We start from the raw sequence: 19,268 nt of genomic DNA on the forward strand, positions 1-19,268 counted from the left end.
ACTGATTGATATGAGTTGAATCCACACCTCAGGATAGAAATACTGTTTCAGGGAAGAACCTGTTTATGTTAACCTTTGCTTCCCAGTGCTTTTACTAAAAGGGTACCTCTGTACATAAAGGCCTGCCTCGGGGAACCCTGCCCTCTGCCTGAAAGTTAACACATTCCCCTTCCCAACTGTCCCCAAGGCTGGCCATTCCAGGAGATATTTGCAAGATCAATGGCTTTTTAAACTTTACTTCCTAATCTCCTGTCTCTGTGTGTTCTATAAAAGAACTTGGCATCCAGACTCCAGTAAGACAGTTATTTTGAGACATCAGTCTGCCATCTTCTCAGTCTGCTGGCTCTCCCAATAAAGTCATTATTCCTTGCTGCATCACCTCGTCTCCCAACTTACTGGCCTGTCATGCACTCAGCAGAGCAAATTTGGACTCGGTAAGAATATGGTGGTGGTTTATGCACATATGGACAGAGCAATATCAGAAAGAATGAGGCAGGTAAAGAAAGGACATTTCATTGACCAAAAATGACGTTCTCATTCTTCCTTCCAAATATCAGAGGGCAAGTACCACTGTCTCATTTCCTTTAGGCGCTAGTGATTCAGAAAGAGCCTTCAACTCCATACATTAAGGATCTTAAGGCTTGATTTATACTACTATAAAGTCATTCTTGATGCACTCTTACAAGTGTAAGGAGAATGCAGGCCGCCTAGCCTTGACTTCCTCCTGAGCAAAACACAACCTCTCAACAGATGGCAGCTAATGTAATAACGTACAAGCTTTCTGCACAGTGGCTCACAGAGGGCTGGAGATGGGACTCACCCAACCTAGGTTATTTTTTTTCCTCCCAAACTCTGTCCCAGGAGTGAGCAGAAAATGATTTAGAAGTCAAAGAGAAGAGCCTCCGAGTGTGCATAATTCAACATTCCACCAGAGTTCACGTCTCCTAATAATATTCTCCATTACCAGTTGGAAAACAAAAGTTGCAAGGCGTTTCATTGTCTTTTTGTCTCCAAGTGACAAAGAGACGAAATAAACATATGTGGGATGCCAAGCACAAAACCAGAGAATGGGTGCAGGACGGAGCTGCATCCCAGACCTTTAAAATACAGCAAACTGATGTGTTGGTGGCAAACCTGCCCTGGGGTCTTGAAATTAGTGTCTGTCTTTAAAGCAACAGGCTTTCCTGGGGAACAGGACACTTTTCGATGTAGCTCCATGCAGTAGGTTTGGGATGGCTGAGATTTACAGTTGATTAACCTGCATAGCTGAGTTGCTTTCTCAAAGGCTTCTAGGAAGGGATTACTTCTGTGCCCAAAGAGCCCGAGAGAATGGGGAGGGCGGCTCGCGGCCGTAATGTGCATTCCCCAGGCTCCGTACACTGTGCTCATTGAAGCAGATAAAGCAAAGTTAAAGAAGCATTTAGTTCTTCAGAATGGCAGCCTTAATAAGTATCTTTTTTTGTGTGGAAGGATTTAGGAGGAGGGGAGGGTGAGCCTTAGTGAAGGCATTATTTCTTCATACAAAAAGAGAAAACATGCATACAGTGAAATGCATAAAAAGCCAAAACGTACCCGGCTCCCCCCCTCCCTCCCTCCCCCAAGGAAAAGATGCTGAACACACACTCCCCAAACGCCAGAGCATGAATCTTCACAGCTTAATAGTCCCGGGGCCATTGTGCACTTTCTCCTGGGAAAGGGGGCTCATTCATCTGCAACCGCCCAAGTTCAACCTTTCAGCTGTGAGAACCGGGGTGGGGTGAGGGTAGGGGGGGTGCACCGCCCTCCAGAGTCCCACCGTCTTTAGCAGGAGGAGGCCAGAAGAGGTGCCATGTCCGTCCGGTCGCGTCCTGAGAAAGAACGGCTCGGCTTCCCCGGCCCCTCGCTACAATGCTGCCATCGAGGCATGGGAGAAGAGTCTGCGAAAGGCTGGGCCAGCCCCACCTGCAGGCAGCCGAACCCTCAAAGTGACCTTTGCCTGCACAGTGCAAGGCCCAGGAGCCTCCACGGCTCTCATCATAAACAGCATTCCCGACATGGAATCTGACAAAGAATCAGTCCCCTGTAGTGAATTCAAATGCACGCGGTTTAATAAGGCCGTGGCTTATGATCCCACTTCTCCTTCTCAGCTCGGCCTTACCCACAACCTGTCTTCCAACGCGAAGAGACGTTAGCAGGAACGGAGTCACTGGTGTAACGAAAAGTGCATCCGGGTTGTGGTACTTGTCCCTTGAGTGGGGTTTTCCATTTAGCTAAAGAAGGTGATTAATCCAGTTCATCCACACCTGTGTCTCTACGCCAAAAATTTTCAAGAGGGACTTCCCATAACCTAAGGCAGATTGGGAAGGTTTGTCTTTGAGGTCCACAGACATTTGGGACTGTAATAGAAAGAAGGAAGGAAGGAAAGGAAAAAAGAAAGAAGAGAAAGAGAGAGGCAGAGAGAGAGAAAAAAAAGAAAGAAACAGGAGAACGGAAGGAGGCAAGGAAGGAGGGGAGAGAGAAGGCAGGCCATCCTTACAAAGTGCACTCTTGAAGCCAGTGCATCCCTCGCACCAATGGAAAATGAACTCACCCACACTGGTCGCTCTGCTCTGAAAGGACGCAGTTGAGAGAAGTCCTTTCTTTATTGTGTGGTTTTAAAGACTATTCTTTGACCTCTGCTATTTATGACTTGAAAGCTGTGAAGACAGGGCCAGGCCCCTTTGGCTCCAAAAGGCGCTGACACACAAAAGCTTTTCACCTTTGTTCCACGTACCTCATTCCACCCCCCACCCCCCTGACTCAGGACACATCCCTACCGCAGCCCCCTGGTTTCACAGACTGAATTCTCCCCTTTCTCTGGCCCAGTTACAGCCATTGCCGAGCTGACAAGTGGCCACCTTCGCTCCTTTGCAGGGAAGGAAGCCCTGGTCGTCACCACCCGGCTGAGAGAGGGTCTGGTAGGAATATAGATGTCTTGTCATCTCACGTCAGTTAACCATGAAATTGTAGGCAGAATGGTTCAGGAAACCAAGCAACGCACGGGGGCAAGTTTCAGCCACAATGTGGGATTTCTCGAGTTATTATTTTATGATTTACAGATTTATCTGTTCCCTTTCTCACTCTTAATAGCATTCGAGACAGTTTTCAAAGTTCCATCGGATATAGCCAGAAAAACAGATAAAAACTGGACAATAAAAACTGGATCAGTGATAAAGCTAGTTCCCAAAATACATGAGATAAATTTCAGTAACCTTGCTAAAGTAAGTGATTTTATTTACCGTTGAGCCTTCCAACAGCCAACTCTAAAGGAAAAATACAGTGTCCAAGGGCTAAAATATATACCAGTTTCTGCTGCTGCTGCTGCTAAGTCTCTTCAGTCGTTTCCGACTCTATGCGACCCCATAGACGGCAGCCCACCAGGTCCCCCGTCCCTGGGATTCTCCAGGCAAGAACACTGGAATGGGTTGCCATTTCCTTCTCCAATACCAGTTTGTAGGGGAAGAATAATTCCTGTTGATTAGATGAACATGCCTGAAGGAGGCATGGCAATCCATTCCAGTATTCTTGCCTGGAGAACCCCATGGACAGAGGAGCCTGGCGGGCTACAGTCCATGGGGTCACAAAGATTCGGACATCACTGAGTGACTAAGCACACAACAAGGTGAATATGATGAATGCCCTCCCAAGTTTTCTCCTAAAAACGGCACGGAATAACAGACTGATGTCCTCGGCAAGTTCCTCAGAATGTTCCCCAACGACTGAGTTTCTGAGACAGTCTCTGAGAATACTGCATGCCTTGCATTGCAGCAACATGGGGTTCAGTAAATGTCATTCATTAAAGGACAATTTCGAGATAGTGAAGGGACATAGTTGAGTCCTGTAATCAAGGCATGGATGGTACAGCATCTGGAAACTCTATATGCATGGAAGTGAAAGTCGTTCAGTTGTGTTTGACTCTTTGCGACCCCACGGACTATACAGTCCATGGCATTCTCCAGGCCAGAAGACTGGAGTGGGTAGCCTTTCTTTTCTCCAGGGGATCTTCCCAACCCAGGGATCGAACCAGGATCTCCTGCACTGCAGGCAGATTCTTTATCAACTGAGCTATCCATGAGGCACATACAAATGTTGGTGCTCTGGGTGACTTTCTGTACTGCAAGGATACAAAAGGTTTGAGCTAGCCTTGGCAAGTATCAGCAAAGCAGTGGCGTGTGGATTATCACTGTCATTTCACAGGCAGCAGAGGTGCTGTTAGCTCTGATACCGACAGCAAAAATTACATATCCTAACGAGGATGATTGTTCGGATAAGAATGTCACCCTAACTCTGCCTACACATACATCAAAGAAGGTGAAGGAAGTACTTGGTCAAGATCCTTCTTAGGAAATAGTACTTTCTCTTATAATATGGAAGAAACCAAAAAGGTACAAGCTCAATGGGACATCCTACCCATGGCTGCAGTAATTTTAGGCTGAAAGAGAGTTTAGAACAGTGCCCAGCTTACCATTAAACACACATACACAGTTCATACTGGAATCAAGCAGAGCCCTATGGGACTTTCCCAAGATAGACCTCCCCCAAGTCCTCTGACTTCCTCCTGATTCTTCGAAAACTTTAGCCTCCTAGGCTTTCCCTGAGATCCAACAAGCAAAGTTAATCTGAAAAGGGAGAGAATGCAAAAAGACGGGAAAACAGTCAAGGAAGACAAAATAATAACAGTTTACCCATTAAACAAAATCAAGGATGGCTGTTTCCTCCTCAGGGGCTACAGATAACATTCTGAGCTGTGTCCTTGAGCCGTTCTGTGGATACCGAAACCCCACCGTGTGAAGGAAGTTTACTTCATGTTGACCACAAGCATTCCAGACCCGACAGAACCAGAAGTCTGATGAGGTTGATTCCGAAAATACCACTTGGGTACCTCACCACCAACCAAGCAGAATAATGTCCATAAGCTGATCACACACCTGTAACCCCTCTCCCGCACCCAGTCGTTAAAAACATTTCCCTATACGCTATGACATCCCTGATATGTAGAATCTATAAAGAAATTATACAAATGAACCTACTTACAAAACAGAAAGTGACTCACAGACTTAGAGAATGAACTTATGGTTGTCAGGGGGAAGAGAGGGAGTTTGGGATGGACATGTATGGACGTGTGGGATGGACACGCTATATTTAAAACTGATAACACCAAGCAACCACTGTCCAGCACAGGGAACTCTGCTCAGTGTGGCAGCCTGGATGGGAGGGGAATTTGGGGAGAATGGATACATGTGTATGTGTGGCTGAGTCCCTTCACTGTTCACCCGAAACTGTCACAAGATTATTAATCGGCTATACACCAAAACCGGAGAAGGCAATGGCACCCCACTCCAGTACTCTTGCCTGGAAAATCCCATGGACGGAGGAGCCTGGTGGGCTGCAGTCCATGGGGTCACTAGGAGTTGGACACGACTGAGCGGACTTCACTTTCACTTTTCACTTTCATGCATTGGAGAATGAAATGGCAACCCACTCCAGTAATTTTGCCTGGAGAATCCCAGGGACAGGGGAGCCTGGTGGGCTGCCGTCTATGGGGTTGCACAGAGTCGGACACGACTGAAACGACTTAGCAGCATACACCAAAACAAAACAAAAAGTAAAAAAAAAAAATTTCCCTGAACTTCCTTCATGGCCCCAGGTTACCACTCCGTGCTTTCACTGCAAGGGGCACAGGGTCAATCTCTGGTCCCCTGGTTGGGTGAATTCCACTTTCTGGCTAAATCAAACCCTGTTGTTGAGTCCCTACGTCCTGTCCGACTCTTTGTGGCCCCGTGGAATGCAGCATACCAGGCTCCTCTGTCCCCCACTGCCTCCCAGAGTTGGGCTCAAATTCATGTCCGTTGAGTTGGTGATGCGATCTAACCTCTGATGGAATACATTACACCTTCAGAACATCTGGCAGACCGTCATGACCATGCAATGCATGCTGACGGAGATGCTTTTCATACGGTCCATGGGCAATCCCTTTCCCAAGTCAGCTCTCAGGAACTCTTCCTCAGTCATGGGCCAAGTAAGAGATTTCGGTTGTGTCTCCTTCCGTGAGATGGGAGGAGAAATCGAGGAAGAGATGCGGAAGGGGTGGGGATTACGAGTTACACGGAGGTGCTTTTTCCCTTCCCCGTGTCTTTTCTTTGAAGTTTACGGCAGGTGGACATTCTTTCATCCCCGTAAAAACTGATAGGGAACAATCAGAAACACGTTGGGCTATTCGCGTGCCACATGCTGGACTTGAATCCAAATAAGAACCTGTTCTTTTCCTTAAATATTGATTGTGCTACTGGCCAAGTGTTGCAAGTTACTGCAGCACACAGGCTAGTTTCTAGGCTAAAAAAACCTCAGAATGTTCCAGCTACGGCTGGCTAATGATGCCCCAAAGCACACTAATATGTTTGATAAAAGTTCCCAGCGTGAGGGCGGAAAACACTTACCATAAGAATGACGGTGTGAGGCAAAGCAAATCAACAACACTGCTATAGCCTGCCTTCCACGCTAGAGGCTCCAATTAGAGCTGTGAACCTGCGTTCCAGGAGGCTGCGTCAGATGGAAGGGTGCCTCAGATCTCTCGTTGTTAAAACCATTAACTCACCAATCCACCTGCCCGGCCGGGCAGCGACCCTGCTAAGAGCCTTCAGCACTTCACTTACCACTTCAGACACGAAGCTCGGAAACTAGGTATTTATTTAGCTGCACCATCTGCCTCAACCTGACGCAAAGAGACCACTCAGGGAAAAAAGACCCTTGATGCTGGGGAAGATTGAGGGCAGTAGAAGGGGGCGACAGAGGATGAGGTGGTTGGATGGCATCACTGACTCAACGGACATGGGTGTGAGCAAATTCCATGACACACTGAAGGACAGGGAAGCCTGGTGTGCTGCAGTCCATGTGGTCGCAAAGAGTTGGACACGACTTTGCAGCTGAACAACAAACAACCATCTGTAACTTGTTTTTGTTTTCATGGGCTCCACATTCTCCCACTTCGTTCTTTCTCTTTTCTCCACTTCTGCCTTTACGTCAGAGATCATATCGACTTGCATGTTTCCCTACAGCGATACTGGATGGAGGACTGGAGACTATGGTGGCACGTGGAACCCTAACTCAGACTTGCTGACTGTGTGATTTGCAACCGCACGGAGACCAGGAACTCTAAGAGCTCAGGTCTCCCAGAGGAGAGACTTCATCGCTTGGCGAGCACTCAGCGGTCTTTGGCGTCCTCGAGATTATGCCATTTACTGTCACGGTGTTATAGCAGAGTCTGAAAAATGTGCATTCAACAGGTTTTATTCATCATGCTGGCACAATATTGCATTACTGACCGATTTTTCAAAAGAACAGTAGCCAAACTTTAACACACCTCACGATTTCTTTTCCTATGTGTTCCATACACAATTTAATTCCACCACTGGTTTAAAGAAATAGAGTATCTCTCTTCCTAAATTATCACATCCCATTTACTTAAAAATGAAGTTATAATCAAGGGGGTGGCAGAGGACAAGATGGTTGGATGGCATCATTGACTCAGTGAACATGAGTTTAAGCAAACTCAGGGAGATCGGAAAGGACAGGGAAACCTATCATGTCCGTGGGGCTGCAAAGGGTCAGGCACGACTTAGCAAGTGAAGAACAACGCCATGATCATTACTTATGAAAATAATAACACTAATACTAAAAATAAAGGGAATTAATTACAACACTCGAGAAGTTTTCTACTCTTGCAGCAGCATAAACCTACAACTTCTCTTGACACATTACTGGAGACTGTACTTATGAAAGAAAGTGAAGTCGCTCAGTCGTGTCCAACTCTTTGCGACGCTATGGACTGTAGCCTACCAGGCTCCTCCGTCCATGGGATTCTCCAAGCAAGAATACTGGAGTGGGTTGCCACTTCCTTCTCCAGGGGATCTTCCCGACCCAGGGATCGAACCCAGGTCTCCCACATTGGAGGCAGACACTTTAACCTCTGAGCCACCAGGAAGCTTAATGAAATACTTTGTAAACTCCCAAAAGACATCAGTACGTTGGACAAGAGATGCTCAATATACATCAACTTTGTCCCTGAAATGGATATTTATACAAAGTCAGGGAAAACTGCATGAATATCGGTAAGTATTACCATAGGTTTTAAGTGTTTTAAAGTATAAGGAACAACTGGAATTTCAAACTGTTGCATATTACAGCACTGTAAAAGATAAACTGTTCAACTTTGGTTTTTTGGCTATTTGGACATAGCACATTTCCATGGGTGCCTGAGTTTTCATTTTCCTCCTTAGGATGTATTTTCCTGGGGCTCTATGGACTTACAGTCATTACCACATAAATCATGGAAAGCATTTAACACAAAACAAAAGCCTCCAACAGTCACATTCAGTTATGTTTCTGGGGTTTGACCTTTATCCAATAAATTTCACAGATGCCAAATGAAGCCATCCAGATGTTCATACAAGCAAAACCAATCTTCCTCACCTCCAAATTTGGCTTCAGAATACGCCTGGAAAATCACTAAGCATCTGGAGTTATGGCCCTTATAAGAACAGAACTCCCACTGAGATCAAAGTAACAAGCCACCACACCAAGATTGAGCTCTGAATTACTGCTTTTCAACTCAAATCCTCACAACCAAATGGGAAACAAAAGTCAACCAACAGAGTTACAACATCCAGAAGGAGAAGGATGAGCACGCATGCACCCCAGATGGGTGGCTGTCACCAAGAGTGCCAGTCTTAGGCGCAAGGTTCAGAAAGCTAACAGACCATAAGGTCAGAGCATACTTATCTTACAAATGCACGACTGTCGTGCAAACATAAAATGAACAACTGTCAAATATTGAACTCATGAAATACTACCAGGACCAGGGATATCTTACATTTGGTTCAAAGGAGAAATCCAAGGAATACAAACATACGGACACACAAAAAGGATCGCTTGAGTGGATTTACAAATACACGCAAAATACTCTGTTGATGGGGAAGCTTCAGTTGCAGTCCCCTGCACACAACCATTTGCATTTCCACGGACAAGAGTCATCTGCATTCTTATCAGCCTCCTACCATTTGCAAAGGAAGAAAACAGCTCAAAGATATGAACAATGTAGATAAGCCACAAGATGCAAGGTGGAGAGCATCCAGCCACCTTTCATTTTGCCCATTCTGAAGTCCTCCACAAGTCTTGCTTGTGGCAGAGGATGAGATGGTTGGATGGCATCACCGACTCAATGGACATGAGTTTGAGCAAAGTCTGGGAGACCGTGAAGGACAGGGAAGCCTGGCATGCTGCAGTCCATGGGGTCACAAAGAGCTGGACACTGAACGACTGAACAAGTCTTACTGGGATTCCCAGGTGGTGCTAGTGGTAAAGAACCCGCTTGCCAATTCAGGAGATGTAAGAGACATGGGTTTGACCTCTGGGTGGGGAAGATCCCCTAGAGAAGGGCATGGCCACCCACTCCCATATGCCTGCCTAGAGAATCCCATGGATAAAGGAGCCTGGCAGACTACAGTCCATGGGGTTTCAAGAGTCAGACATAACTTAGTGACTTGGCACACATGCACAACTCCTGCTGGCTCTAATAATCACTCAACGTTCAAAAAGTACTTGTGATTTAATATTTTCTTCCTATTGTTTGGGCTTCCTTGTGACTCGGATGGTAAAGCGTCTGCCTGCAATGTGGGAGACCCGGGTTCGATCCCTGGGTCGGGAAGATCCCCCAGAGAAGAAAATGGCACCCCACTCCAGTATTCTTGCCTGGAAAATGCCATGGACGGAGGAGCCTGGTGGGCTACAGTCCATGGAGTCACAAAGAGCTGGATACGACTGAGCGACTTCACTTTCACTTTCCTTTCTTATTGTTTACCATTCATTCAGTCAACAAATCCTCAAAAGCTGATCAACAATCTTCCACCCATGGTGTTAAAAACGGTCCATTTATTAGTTTCAATACATCAAGATACGTCTTTGTATTGAGAGAAAAATACTACTTTACTGTTTTGTTTCTGCTTGCTTTTGCTCATGGGAATGCCTTGGCAGACAAGAGAGGCTGGCAAACTACAGCAAATGGGCAAAGCCAGCTCAGCACCTGTTTTTGTACAGCTGGCGAGCACAGAATTGTTCTTACTTTTTTAAATGTGGCTGGCGAAAACAAAATTTCATGACATGGAAGTTATATAAATTCCAATTTCCGTGTCTGCACATAACGTTTCATTGGAAAACAGCCACTTACCTTTGTTTATCTCCTATCTATCACTTTTTTTCAGGCTACAGTGGCCACAAAAGTAGTTGCCACCGAGATCTGAAGGACTACAAAGATGAAAATATTTACTATAAGACCTTCTACAGAAACTGTATATGGTGAGAATCAGAATTCCTAACATTATAATGGGCCTCTGAAAAGGTGCTAGGCGCATACCACATGGTCAGTAAATCATGTGTTTATTTCCCTTCAAGTTATAAAGTAAAACTTCTGAGAACAGAACTGTATTCTTCAATTCTTTTTGTTGCTGTTCAGTTGCTCAGTCATGTCCGACTCTTGGGGACCCCATGGACTGCAGCACACCAGGCTTCCCTGTCCGTCACCATCTCCCGAAGCTTGCTCAAATTCATGTCCATTGAGTCAGTGATGCCAACCAACCATCTCGTCCTCTGTCGTCCCCTTCTCCTCCTGCCTTCTCCCTTAATTCTTTTTTTATAACTTGCAAAATGGACAGACAAAGGCTTCTTAACCTCTCTTGGCACTATTGAGATTGAAGTCAGGAAACTCCTCACCGTGAGGGAGTCCTGTGTGTTGCGATTGTCAGCACCCCTGACCTCCACCCACCAGGTGCCAGTAGCTTCCCACCATCAATAGTGACCACCAAAAATGTCTCCCCGCATTGCCAAACATCCCGTGGGGAGCAAAATCGCTCTAGCTGGGTAACCAGTGGCCTCAAGCTATGCTGGACATTAAGTCACTGTTCTAAATTACAAAGGAGCTGAAAGCTGCTAATGAACCCTGACTTCATTAAAGGAGGAAAATTTTCCTAATTAATAATAAATGATCTTTATTTATTATTAATTAGGAAATAATTAATTACCTGCCTCCTGAGAAATCTGGAGGTCAAGAAGCAAGTTAGAAGCAGACATGGAACAATGGACTCGTTCCAAATTGGGAAAAGAATACTTCAAGGCTGTATAATGTCACCCTGCTTATTTAACTTATAGGCAGAGTCCATCAAGCAAAATGTCAGGGTGGACGAAGCACAAGCTGGAATCATGACTGCAGAGAGAAAGAGAAATATCAATAACCTCAGATATGCAGATGACACCACCCTTACGGCAGAAGGTGAAGAGGAACTAAAGAGCCTCTTGAAGAAAGTGAAAGAGGAGAGTGAAAAAGTTGGCTTAAAGCTCAACGTTCAGAAAACTAAGATCATGGCATCTGGTCCCATCACTTCATGGCAAATAGATGGGGAAACAATAGAAACCACGACAGACTTTTCCTTGGGCTCCAAAGTCACTGCAGATGGTGACTGCAGCCATGAAATTAGAAGACACTTGCTCTTTTGAAGAAAAGCTATGACAAACCTAGACAGCATATTAAAAAAAAAAAAAAAAGGCAGAGACATTACTGACAAAGGTCCATACAGTCAAAGCTAACGTTTTTCTTGTAGTCATGTATGGATGTGAGAGTTGGACCATAAAGAAAGCTGAGTGCCGAAGAATTGATGCTTTTGAACTGTGGTGTTGCAGAAGACTCTTGAGAGTCCCTTGGACTGCAGGGAGATCCAACCAGTCAATCCTAAAGGAGATCAGTCCTGAATATTCATTGGAAGGGCTGATGCTGAAGCTGAAACTCCAATACTTTGGCCACCTGATGCAAAGAGCTGACTTATTGGGAAAGACTCTGATGCTGGGAAAGACTGAAGGCAGGAGGAGAAGGGGACAACAGGGGATGTGATGGTTAGATGGCATCACTGACTCGATGGACATGAGTCTAAGCAAGCTCCAGGAGTTGGTGATGGACAGGGAAGCCTGGTGTGCTGCAATTCATGAGGTTGCAAAGAGTCAGACAAGACTGAGCAACCGGACTAAACTGAATAAATGCTCATGCTGCATTACTCAGATACAAAATGGATTGTATAACCTTTTTTTTTCCCTGAAGGTAGTACAGTAAGGATGTACTTTGGAGGAGGAAGAAAATGTAATGTATACATTTCATTCATGGATAATTCACAAATACTTAATGAGCACCAGCCAGAATGGCTATCATAAAAAATATCCACAAACAATAAATGATGAAGAAGGTGTAGGGAGAAGGGAATCCTCCTGCACTGTTGGTGAGGATGTAAATTGGTACAGCCACTATGGAGAACAGTATGGAGGGTCCTTAAAAAACTAAAAATAGAGCTATGGCCCTGCCCCCTTGGAGAATGAAATGGCACCCCACTCCAGTATTCCTGCCTGGAAAATGCCATGGACGGAGGAGCCTGGTGGGCTACAGTCCACGGAGTTGCAAAGAGTGAGACACGACTGAAGCAACTTAGCATACGCACATGACCCTGAAATCCCACTCCTGGGCACACATCCAGAGAAAAACCTGACCCAGGAGGATACATGCACCCCAGTATTCACTGCAGCACTGTCCACAACAGCAAAGACATGGAAACAGCTCAAACGTACACCAACAGAAGAAAGGCTGTAGCAGCTGTGGTGCATATATACAACGGGGTATTACTCGCCGTTACAAAGAATGAAATCTCGCCATCTGCACCAACATCTATGGGCCTAGAGATTGTCACGCTAAGTGAACCCAAGTCAGATGGAGAGGGGGAAATGCAGTATGACCTACCTGATATGTGGAATCTACAAAGACATGATACACACGAACGACTTACAAAACAGAAAGAGACCAACAGACCTAGAAAACACACTTACAGTTGCCAGGGAGACAATAATCAGTGAGTTTGGGATAGACATGTACTCTGTTATATTTAAAATGGATCACCAGCAAGGAACTAATGTATAGCACAGGGAACTCTGTTCAGTCCTCTGTAATAAGCTTATGGTCACCGGGGGGAAGGATGGGGGAAGGGATTGTCAGGGAGTTTGGGATGGACATGGACACACTGCTGTATCTAACATGGAGAACCAGCAAGGACCTGCTGGACAGCACAGGGAGCTCTGCTCAGTGTCATGTGGCAGCCTGGGTGGGAGGGGAGTTTGCGGGAGAATGGATACATGTATATGTATGACTGAGTCCCTTCACTGTTCACCTGAGACTATCACAACATTGTTTGTGATTAATCAGCTGTACCCCAATACTAAATAAAAAGTTGAAAAAAAAAAACACAAAACACAAATGCTCGGTAAGCAACAACTCTGTACCCAAACACGTTTCTAGGCTTCAAGATACCACAATGAACAAAGCGGAACACAATCAATGGCTGCCTGAAGCTTATTTTCTGGTGAAGGAGACAGAATCGCAGAGACAAAGAAATAGGTATATAAAACGGCAAGGGTGTAACATGGCTGAGGACACTGTAAAGGTGTGGGAGATGATACAGGAGGGCAAGGCTGAGGAGGCGGCATTTGTGCTGAGATGTGAATGAGGGGTGGCGAGGGAGGCGGTGGTGCGTGGTGAGCTGGGCGTCATTGGGAGATGTCTGGGAGGAAGGAAAAGACTCATTGAAGGGTGTTCAACACAGGAGGAAGTGGAGAGAGACCACAGGCAGATGAGAAAGTGTTTACACTGAAGGAGATGCTTAGATATTAAAGGGCGTGAGGCAAATGGCAGCATGATTCAGATTACACGTGGAAAGGGTCTTTCCAGCACCCGCATGCACACAGGAGAATCTGGGAGCCCAGAGAGCATGCTCGTGGACTGATCCAGATGAGAGATGCTGGCAGACTGGACAAGGCTGGCAACTGGATGAGAGGAAGAACCCATGTTCTGGAAAGATCTTGATGGTGACCAACTTTGCAGATGCAACCAGAACTAATTAGAAACTGTGTACTTTCTATAAAAAGTAGAGACGTCCCTTTGCCAACAAAGGTCTGTATAGACAAAGCTATGGTGTTTCCAGTAGTCATCTGTGGATGCGAGAGTTGGACCATAAAGAAGTCTGAGCACCAAAGAATTGATGCTTTGAAACTGTGGTGCTGGAGAAGACTCTTGAGGGTCCCTTGGACTGCAAGGAGATCCAACCAGTCCATCCTAAAGAAGATCAGTCCTGAATATTCACTGGAAGGACTGATGCTGAAGCTGAAGCTCCAATGCTTTGTTCACCTGATGTGAAGAGTCAACTCATTTGAAATGTGTAAAATTTGAAATGACTCTGATGCTGGCAAAGATTGAGGGCAGGAAGAAGGGGACGACAGAGGATGAGATGGTTGGATGGCATCACTGACTCAATGGACATGAGTTTGAGTAAAGTTGGGGAGATAGTGAAGGACAGGGAAACCTGGTGTGCTGTAGTCCGTGGGGTCGCAAAGAGTCGGACACAACTTAGCCGCTGAACAACAACTTTCTATGAAATATTATGTAAACTCTATCTTTTAACATACATTCAGTTATCTCATCTGCATAACTTTTTGACTTGGTGGGGTTTTTTTTTTTAACTCTTCTGTCCCAATATTTGTTCAAAACGGTTTTTAAAGTTGTAGATCTTTATTCAAGACCACAATGGAGGCAGCATTCCCAACTTGAGTTGCCTCTATTGATTTGCTTGCCTCGGAAGTCCAATGGACAGAGAATCCTGGCTGGCCACCGTCCGTCGGATAACAAAGAATCAGGCACGACTTAGTGACTGAACAACCACCACACCCGATTTGCTGAGTTATTTCAGGGCCATTATCCAATACGTATGTGCTTGATTTTCCCCACGTGTAAAATGGAGTTATCATCGCTTACCCTTCACTTCATTAACCAGAAGATCAAGAGGAAAAGCTTACACAGTGCTTCAAAGTCTGAAAAGAAATGCAAATTATCTGCGAATGTACTCAGTGAGGATAATATCCAAAGGAGATAAACTTTGATTAACATGTAAGGTTCATCCCCATGGATTCAGACTAAAGACAACCCTGAAATTTATGTCAGCTTTGTAATATATTCCAAAGGTTCTGTTGCAGTTAGCCGTGACTTATTGATTCATTTTTGCTTTCAGGCAAAAGGAATTGATTTCTGTTCTTGTGAAATTCAGTCTCTCATGTCAGCCTTGATCATTCAATTATGAAATATGGTTCAACGATCTGTATTCCCCAGAGTTGCAATATTCTTTAATTAGGGTATTTTAGAAGCAGTTCAAATGAATCTCTCCCATTCAAATTTTAAATGTATAGAAAAATTAATTTCTTGATGGGGTAAGGATAAAGGGGGTGCTAAGTATAAATAATACAGATACAAAAAAATTACCATCATGTGAAGGCAAGTTATGACCAACCTAGATAGCATATTAAAAAGCTGAGATAATACTTTGCCAACAAAGGTCCGTCTAGTCAAGGCTATGGTTTTTCCAGTGGTCATGTATGGACATGAGAGTTGGACTGTGAAGAAAGCTGAGCGCCAAAGAATTGATGCTTTTGAACTGTGGTGTTGGAGAAGACTCTTGAGATTCCCTTGGACTGCAAGGAGATCCAATCAGTCCATCCTAAAGGAGACCAGTCCTGGGTGTTCATTGGAAGGACTGATGCTGAGGCTGAAACTCCAATACTTTGGCCACCTGATGCGAAGAGTTGACTCATTGGAAAAGACCCTGATTCTGGGAGGGACTGGGGGCAGGAGGAGAAGGGGACAACAGAGGATGAGATGGTTGGATGGCATTACTGACTCAATGCACATGAGTTTGGGTGAACTCCATGAGTTGGTGATGGACAGGGAGGCCTGGTGTGCTGCAGTCCATGGGGTGGCAAAGAGTTGGACACGACTGAGCAACTGAACTGAACTGAATACCCAACCAACAAAACTGGAAAAAAAAACTACTTATGAAATTTAGTCACGTAGCCATATATTCTTATACACACACACCCACAATCTTTTTCTGTAGTGACGACATAAACAAATTCAACACTAGTTGAAGAACAATTAATATAACAAATACCAGAAAATGTCTTATGACGGCCAATGTTTACGATACTATATAAAAAGGAAAAGGATCATAAACCAGACATTCCATTTAGGCCCAGAATCTCGAGAGTCAGAGATAAGCAAAGCTTGCTTTCACCAAATTATTTCACATTCACACGATTATACAATTTTGACTGTAAAATAAAAGAATGCTTCAATTTTCAGTCTAATAGTAGCACCCACGAAAGAAAATTCAGCAAACTCTACTACAATCGCAAAGCACTCCAGTATGTATAGCAGGTTTCAACTGTATTCACTTATACTATCTGAATATAAAGCCAACTTTCAGACTAGAGCTGAAGCATATACCTACATGTATACTACATATATACACACACATACAGATTCTTATAGCTTATGATGTTTTGAGACTGAGAAATTTACGCCATCAAACATATGAATGAGAATAATGTGAAATTTAGAATATGGGTGTGCAATAAGAAATACTCAGAAATAGAAAAGAGACTGCTTAGTTAAAGAATCGAATTACTTAATGAGCAGTTCCTGCCCACAAAGTAAACACATACAAAATAACTGAGCTGTAAGTCGAATGCATTAAGTCCTCTGGTGGAATCAGAAGATGTTTTCTTCTTAAAAACATTTTTGACTAAAATAACTATAGAATGGAGAGACAAATAAGGTAATATATAGAAATACTGATAATCTTGATTGAAGCAGTGACTACATTAACGGAACCTATACATGTGATAAAAACCTTACAAAACTATATTAATACATCCCTTGTACCAATGATGATTTTCTGCTTGTAATACTGTGCTATGAATATATAAGGTATAAACATTGGTGGAAAGAGGGTGAACAGTACATGTGATTTCTCTCTTACTACCTTTGTGGCTTCCTGTGACTCTACACTTATTCCAAAATTAATTAAAAAAAAAACACTGATACAGTTGTAGGGAACATACCTTTGAACATTGCTTGTGATTCTGGCACCAAACCAGGGAACCATTGTTCTGCAAAACGAAAAAAGAAGCATTGACTCATTAGATACTTTTCTATTTGAAAACTACATACACCTGCGTGCATTAATATAATTTTAAAATATCCGCCCTAATGAAAGACCAACCTGCCACCCTGCTACATCTTTCTTTCTAAAACAGAAAAGTGGGTTTCTAATGGAAATCGTGTTTTGCCCTTGACTGCATGATATAAATACTTATAAAATAATGAACAATTTCAAGCTGTTTTGGGAAGGAAAAGTGTGTGAGCCATCTCTCAGGGGTGTGCTGAGTGATGAAATACAGACCAGCAGGAAAATGACCCGCAGAGGTGTCTTACTGGAGGCTTTTCAATTTCAACTAATCAGTAAAAAGAGTTTGAGCCTGGAAGTCAGATCCCATGGGGAAAACTTTCTCTCTCTCTCTCTCTCTCTCTCTCTCAATCTATCTCTCTCTCTCTCTTTCCCCCTTCTCTCCATGTGTGACTCTGGACAAGGGACTTACTATGTCTGTCCCTCAGTTCATCCATCTGTAAAGCATAAAGACATTAGCTCTTGCATGTGGTCAGTGGTATAACTAAGTGAGGGGATACGCACAAAGCACTCAAACATACCAAATGCCAGGACTAGGATTTATTCAAATTCAAATTGATTTTATTGAAGTATAGCTGATTTGTAATGTGTTAATTTCTGCTGTACTGAGTGACTTTGTTATACACACACACATACATATATACACATATATATACACACATTTTTTCATATTCTTTTCCATTATGGTTTATCAGAGGATATTGAGTGAATGAGGACTGATGCTGAAGATGAAACTCCAATCCTTTGGCCACCTGATGCAAAAATCTGACTCCTTTGAAAAGACCCTGATGCTGGGAAAGATTGAAGGCAGGAGGAGAAGGGGACAACAGAGGATGAGATGGTCGGATGGCATCACCGACTCAATGGACACGAGTTTGAGTAAACTCTGGGAGTTGGTGATGGACAGGGAGGCCTGGCGTGCTGCAGTCCATGGGGTTACAAAGAGTCGGACATGACTGAGCGACTGAACTGAGCTGATTGAGTACAGTTCCCTGCACTCTACAGTGAAAGTGAAAGTGAAGTCGCTCAGTCGTGTCCGACTCTTCGAGACCCCATGGACTGCAGCCCACCAGGCTCCTCCACCCATGGGATTTTCCAGGCAAGAGCACCTGATTGGGGTGCCATTGCCTTCTCCATTGCCACTCTAAAGTAGAACCTTGTCTATTCATTCTATATATGTGTGTGTGTTTCCACCTGCTAACCCCAAACTCCCAATTCGCCCCTCTCCACCACCCCACCCCCTTGACAACCATCAGCCTGTGCTGTATGTCTATGAGTCTCTTTCCGCTTCATAGATAAGTTCACTTGGGTCGTATTTTAGATTCTACACGTAAGTGACATCATATGCTACTGATCTTTCTCTGTCTGACTTATTTCACTTGGTATGATAATCTCTGCATCCGTCCGTGTTGCTGCCAATGGCATTATCTCATTGTTTTCTGTGGCTGACTAGTATTTTATTGTATATATAAGTTTCTTTACCTACTCATCTGTTGACGGATATTTACACTACTTCCATATCTTGGCTGTTGTAAATAGTGACACCATGAATATAGGGCTGCATGTATCTTACCGAATTACAGTTCTGTAGGACTATGATTTATTATCCCTGGATTCTGAATTTCTGTTTGAAACTTGTCATCGTACATGACTAAAATTTTGGTTGGATTGTGATACTTTACATCAGACTGTGCTAGGTTGGGATAGGTTGGGAGAGCTAATGGAAATGGTCACCTGGTAATTAAGATGCTCTGACCTCCTGTTCTCTGAAGCTCAAAGTGGCTACGAGATTAAAGTAGCCCATTACCTATGGCTGAATGCCTAAACTTTTAATTTTAAGAATGTCATAGTGAATAGAATAGTATCACCTTTGTTTGCACTCAAAAGAACATTGAACCAATAATATACCTTTTAAAAAATATTCGTATTACAAATTTACTGATATATACTTCACATATCCAAAAATCACTCATTTAAACTGTATAATTCAGTGGTTTTTAGTAGAAAGGCAGTGCCACCATCATCACTCATTGTTGGACTTTTTCATCACCTCTGACACAAAGCTGTCCGTTTTGCAGTCCCTCTCCTCAGACTCTGACA

At 44.1% G+C, this 19,268-nt stretch overlaps 1 protein-coding gene across 2 annotated transcripts in view; it reads right to left on the reverse strand.

Moving 5' to 3' along the window:
* ANOS1 (anosmin 1) overlaps positions 1-19,268 on the reverse strand; it is a 209,473-nt gene that overhangs the window by 155,053 nt on the left and 35,152 nt on the right. For both annotated transcript variants that reach the window (XR_015158983.1, XM_086387829.1), the window contains exon 2: positions 17,044-17,091. Coding sequence is in view for 1 of the 2 variants with exons in the window: in XM_086387829.1 (XP_086243955.1) it covers positions 17,044-17,091 (48 nt within the window). In the remaining variant the exon portion in view is untranslated. The remainder of the gene's footprint in view (positions 1-17,043; positions 17,092-19,268) is intronic.

The sequence above is a fragment of the Bos grunniens genome, chromosome X, assembly GCF_055505025.1.
Source record: "Bos grunniens cultivar Pamir isolate PY7600 chromosome X, Bosgru_T2T1.0, whole genome shotgun sequence".
Lineage (NCBI taxonomy): Eukaryota > Metazoa > Chordata > Mammalia > Artiodactyla > Bovidae > Bos > Bos grunniens.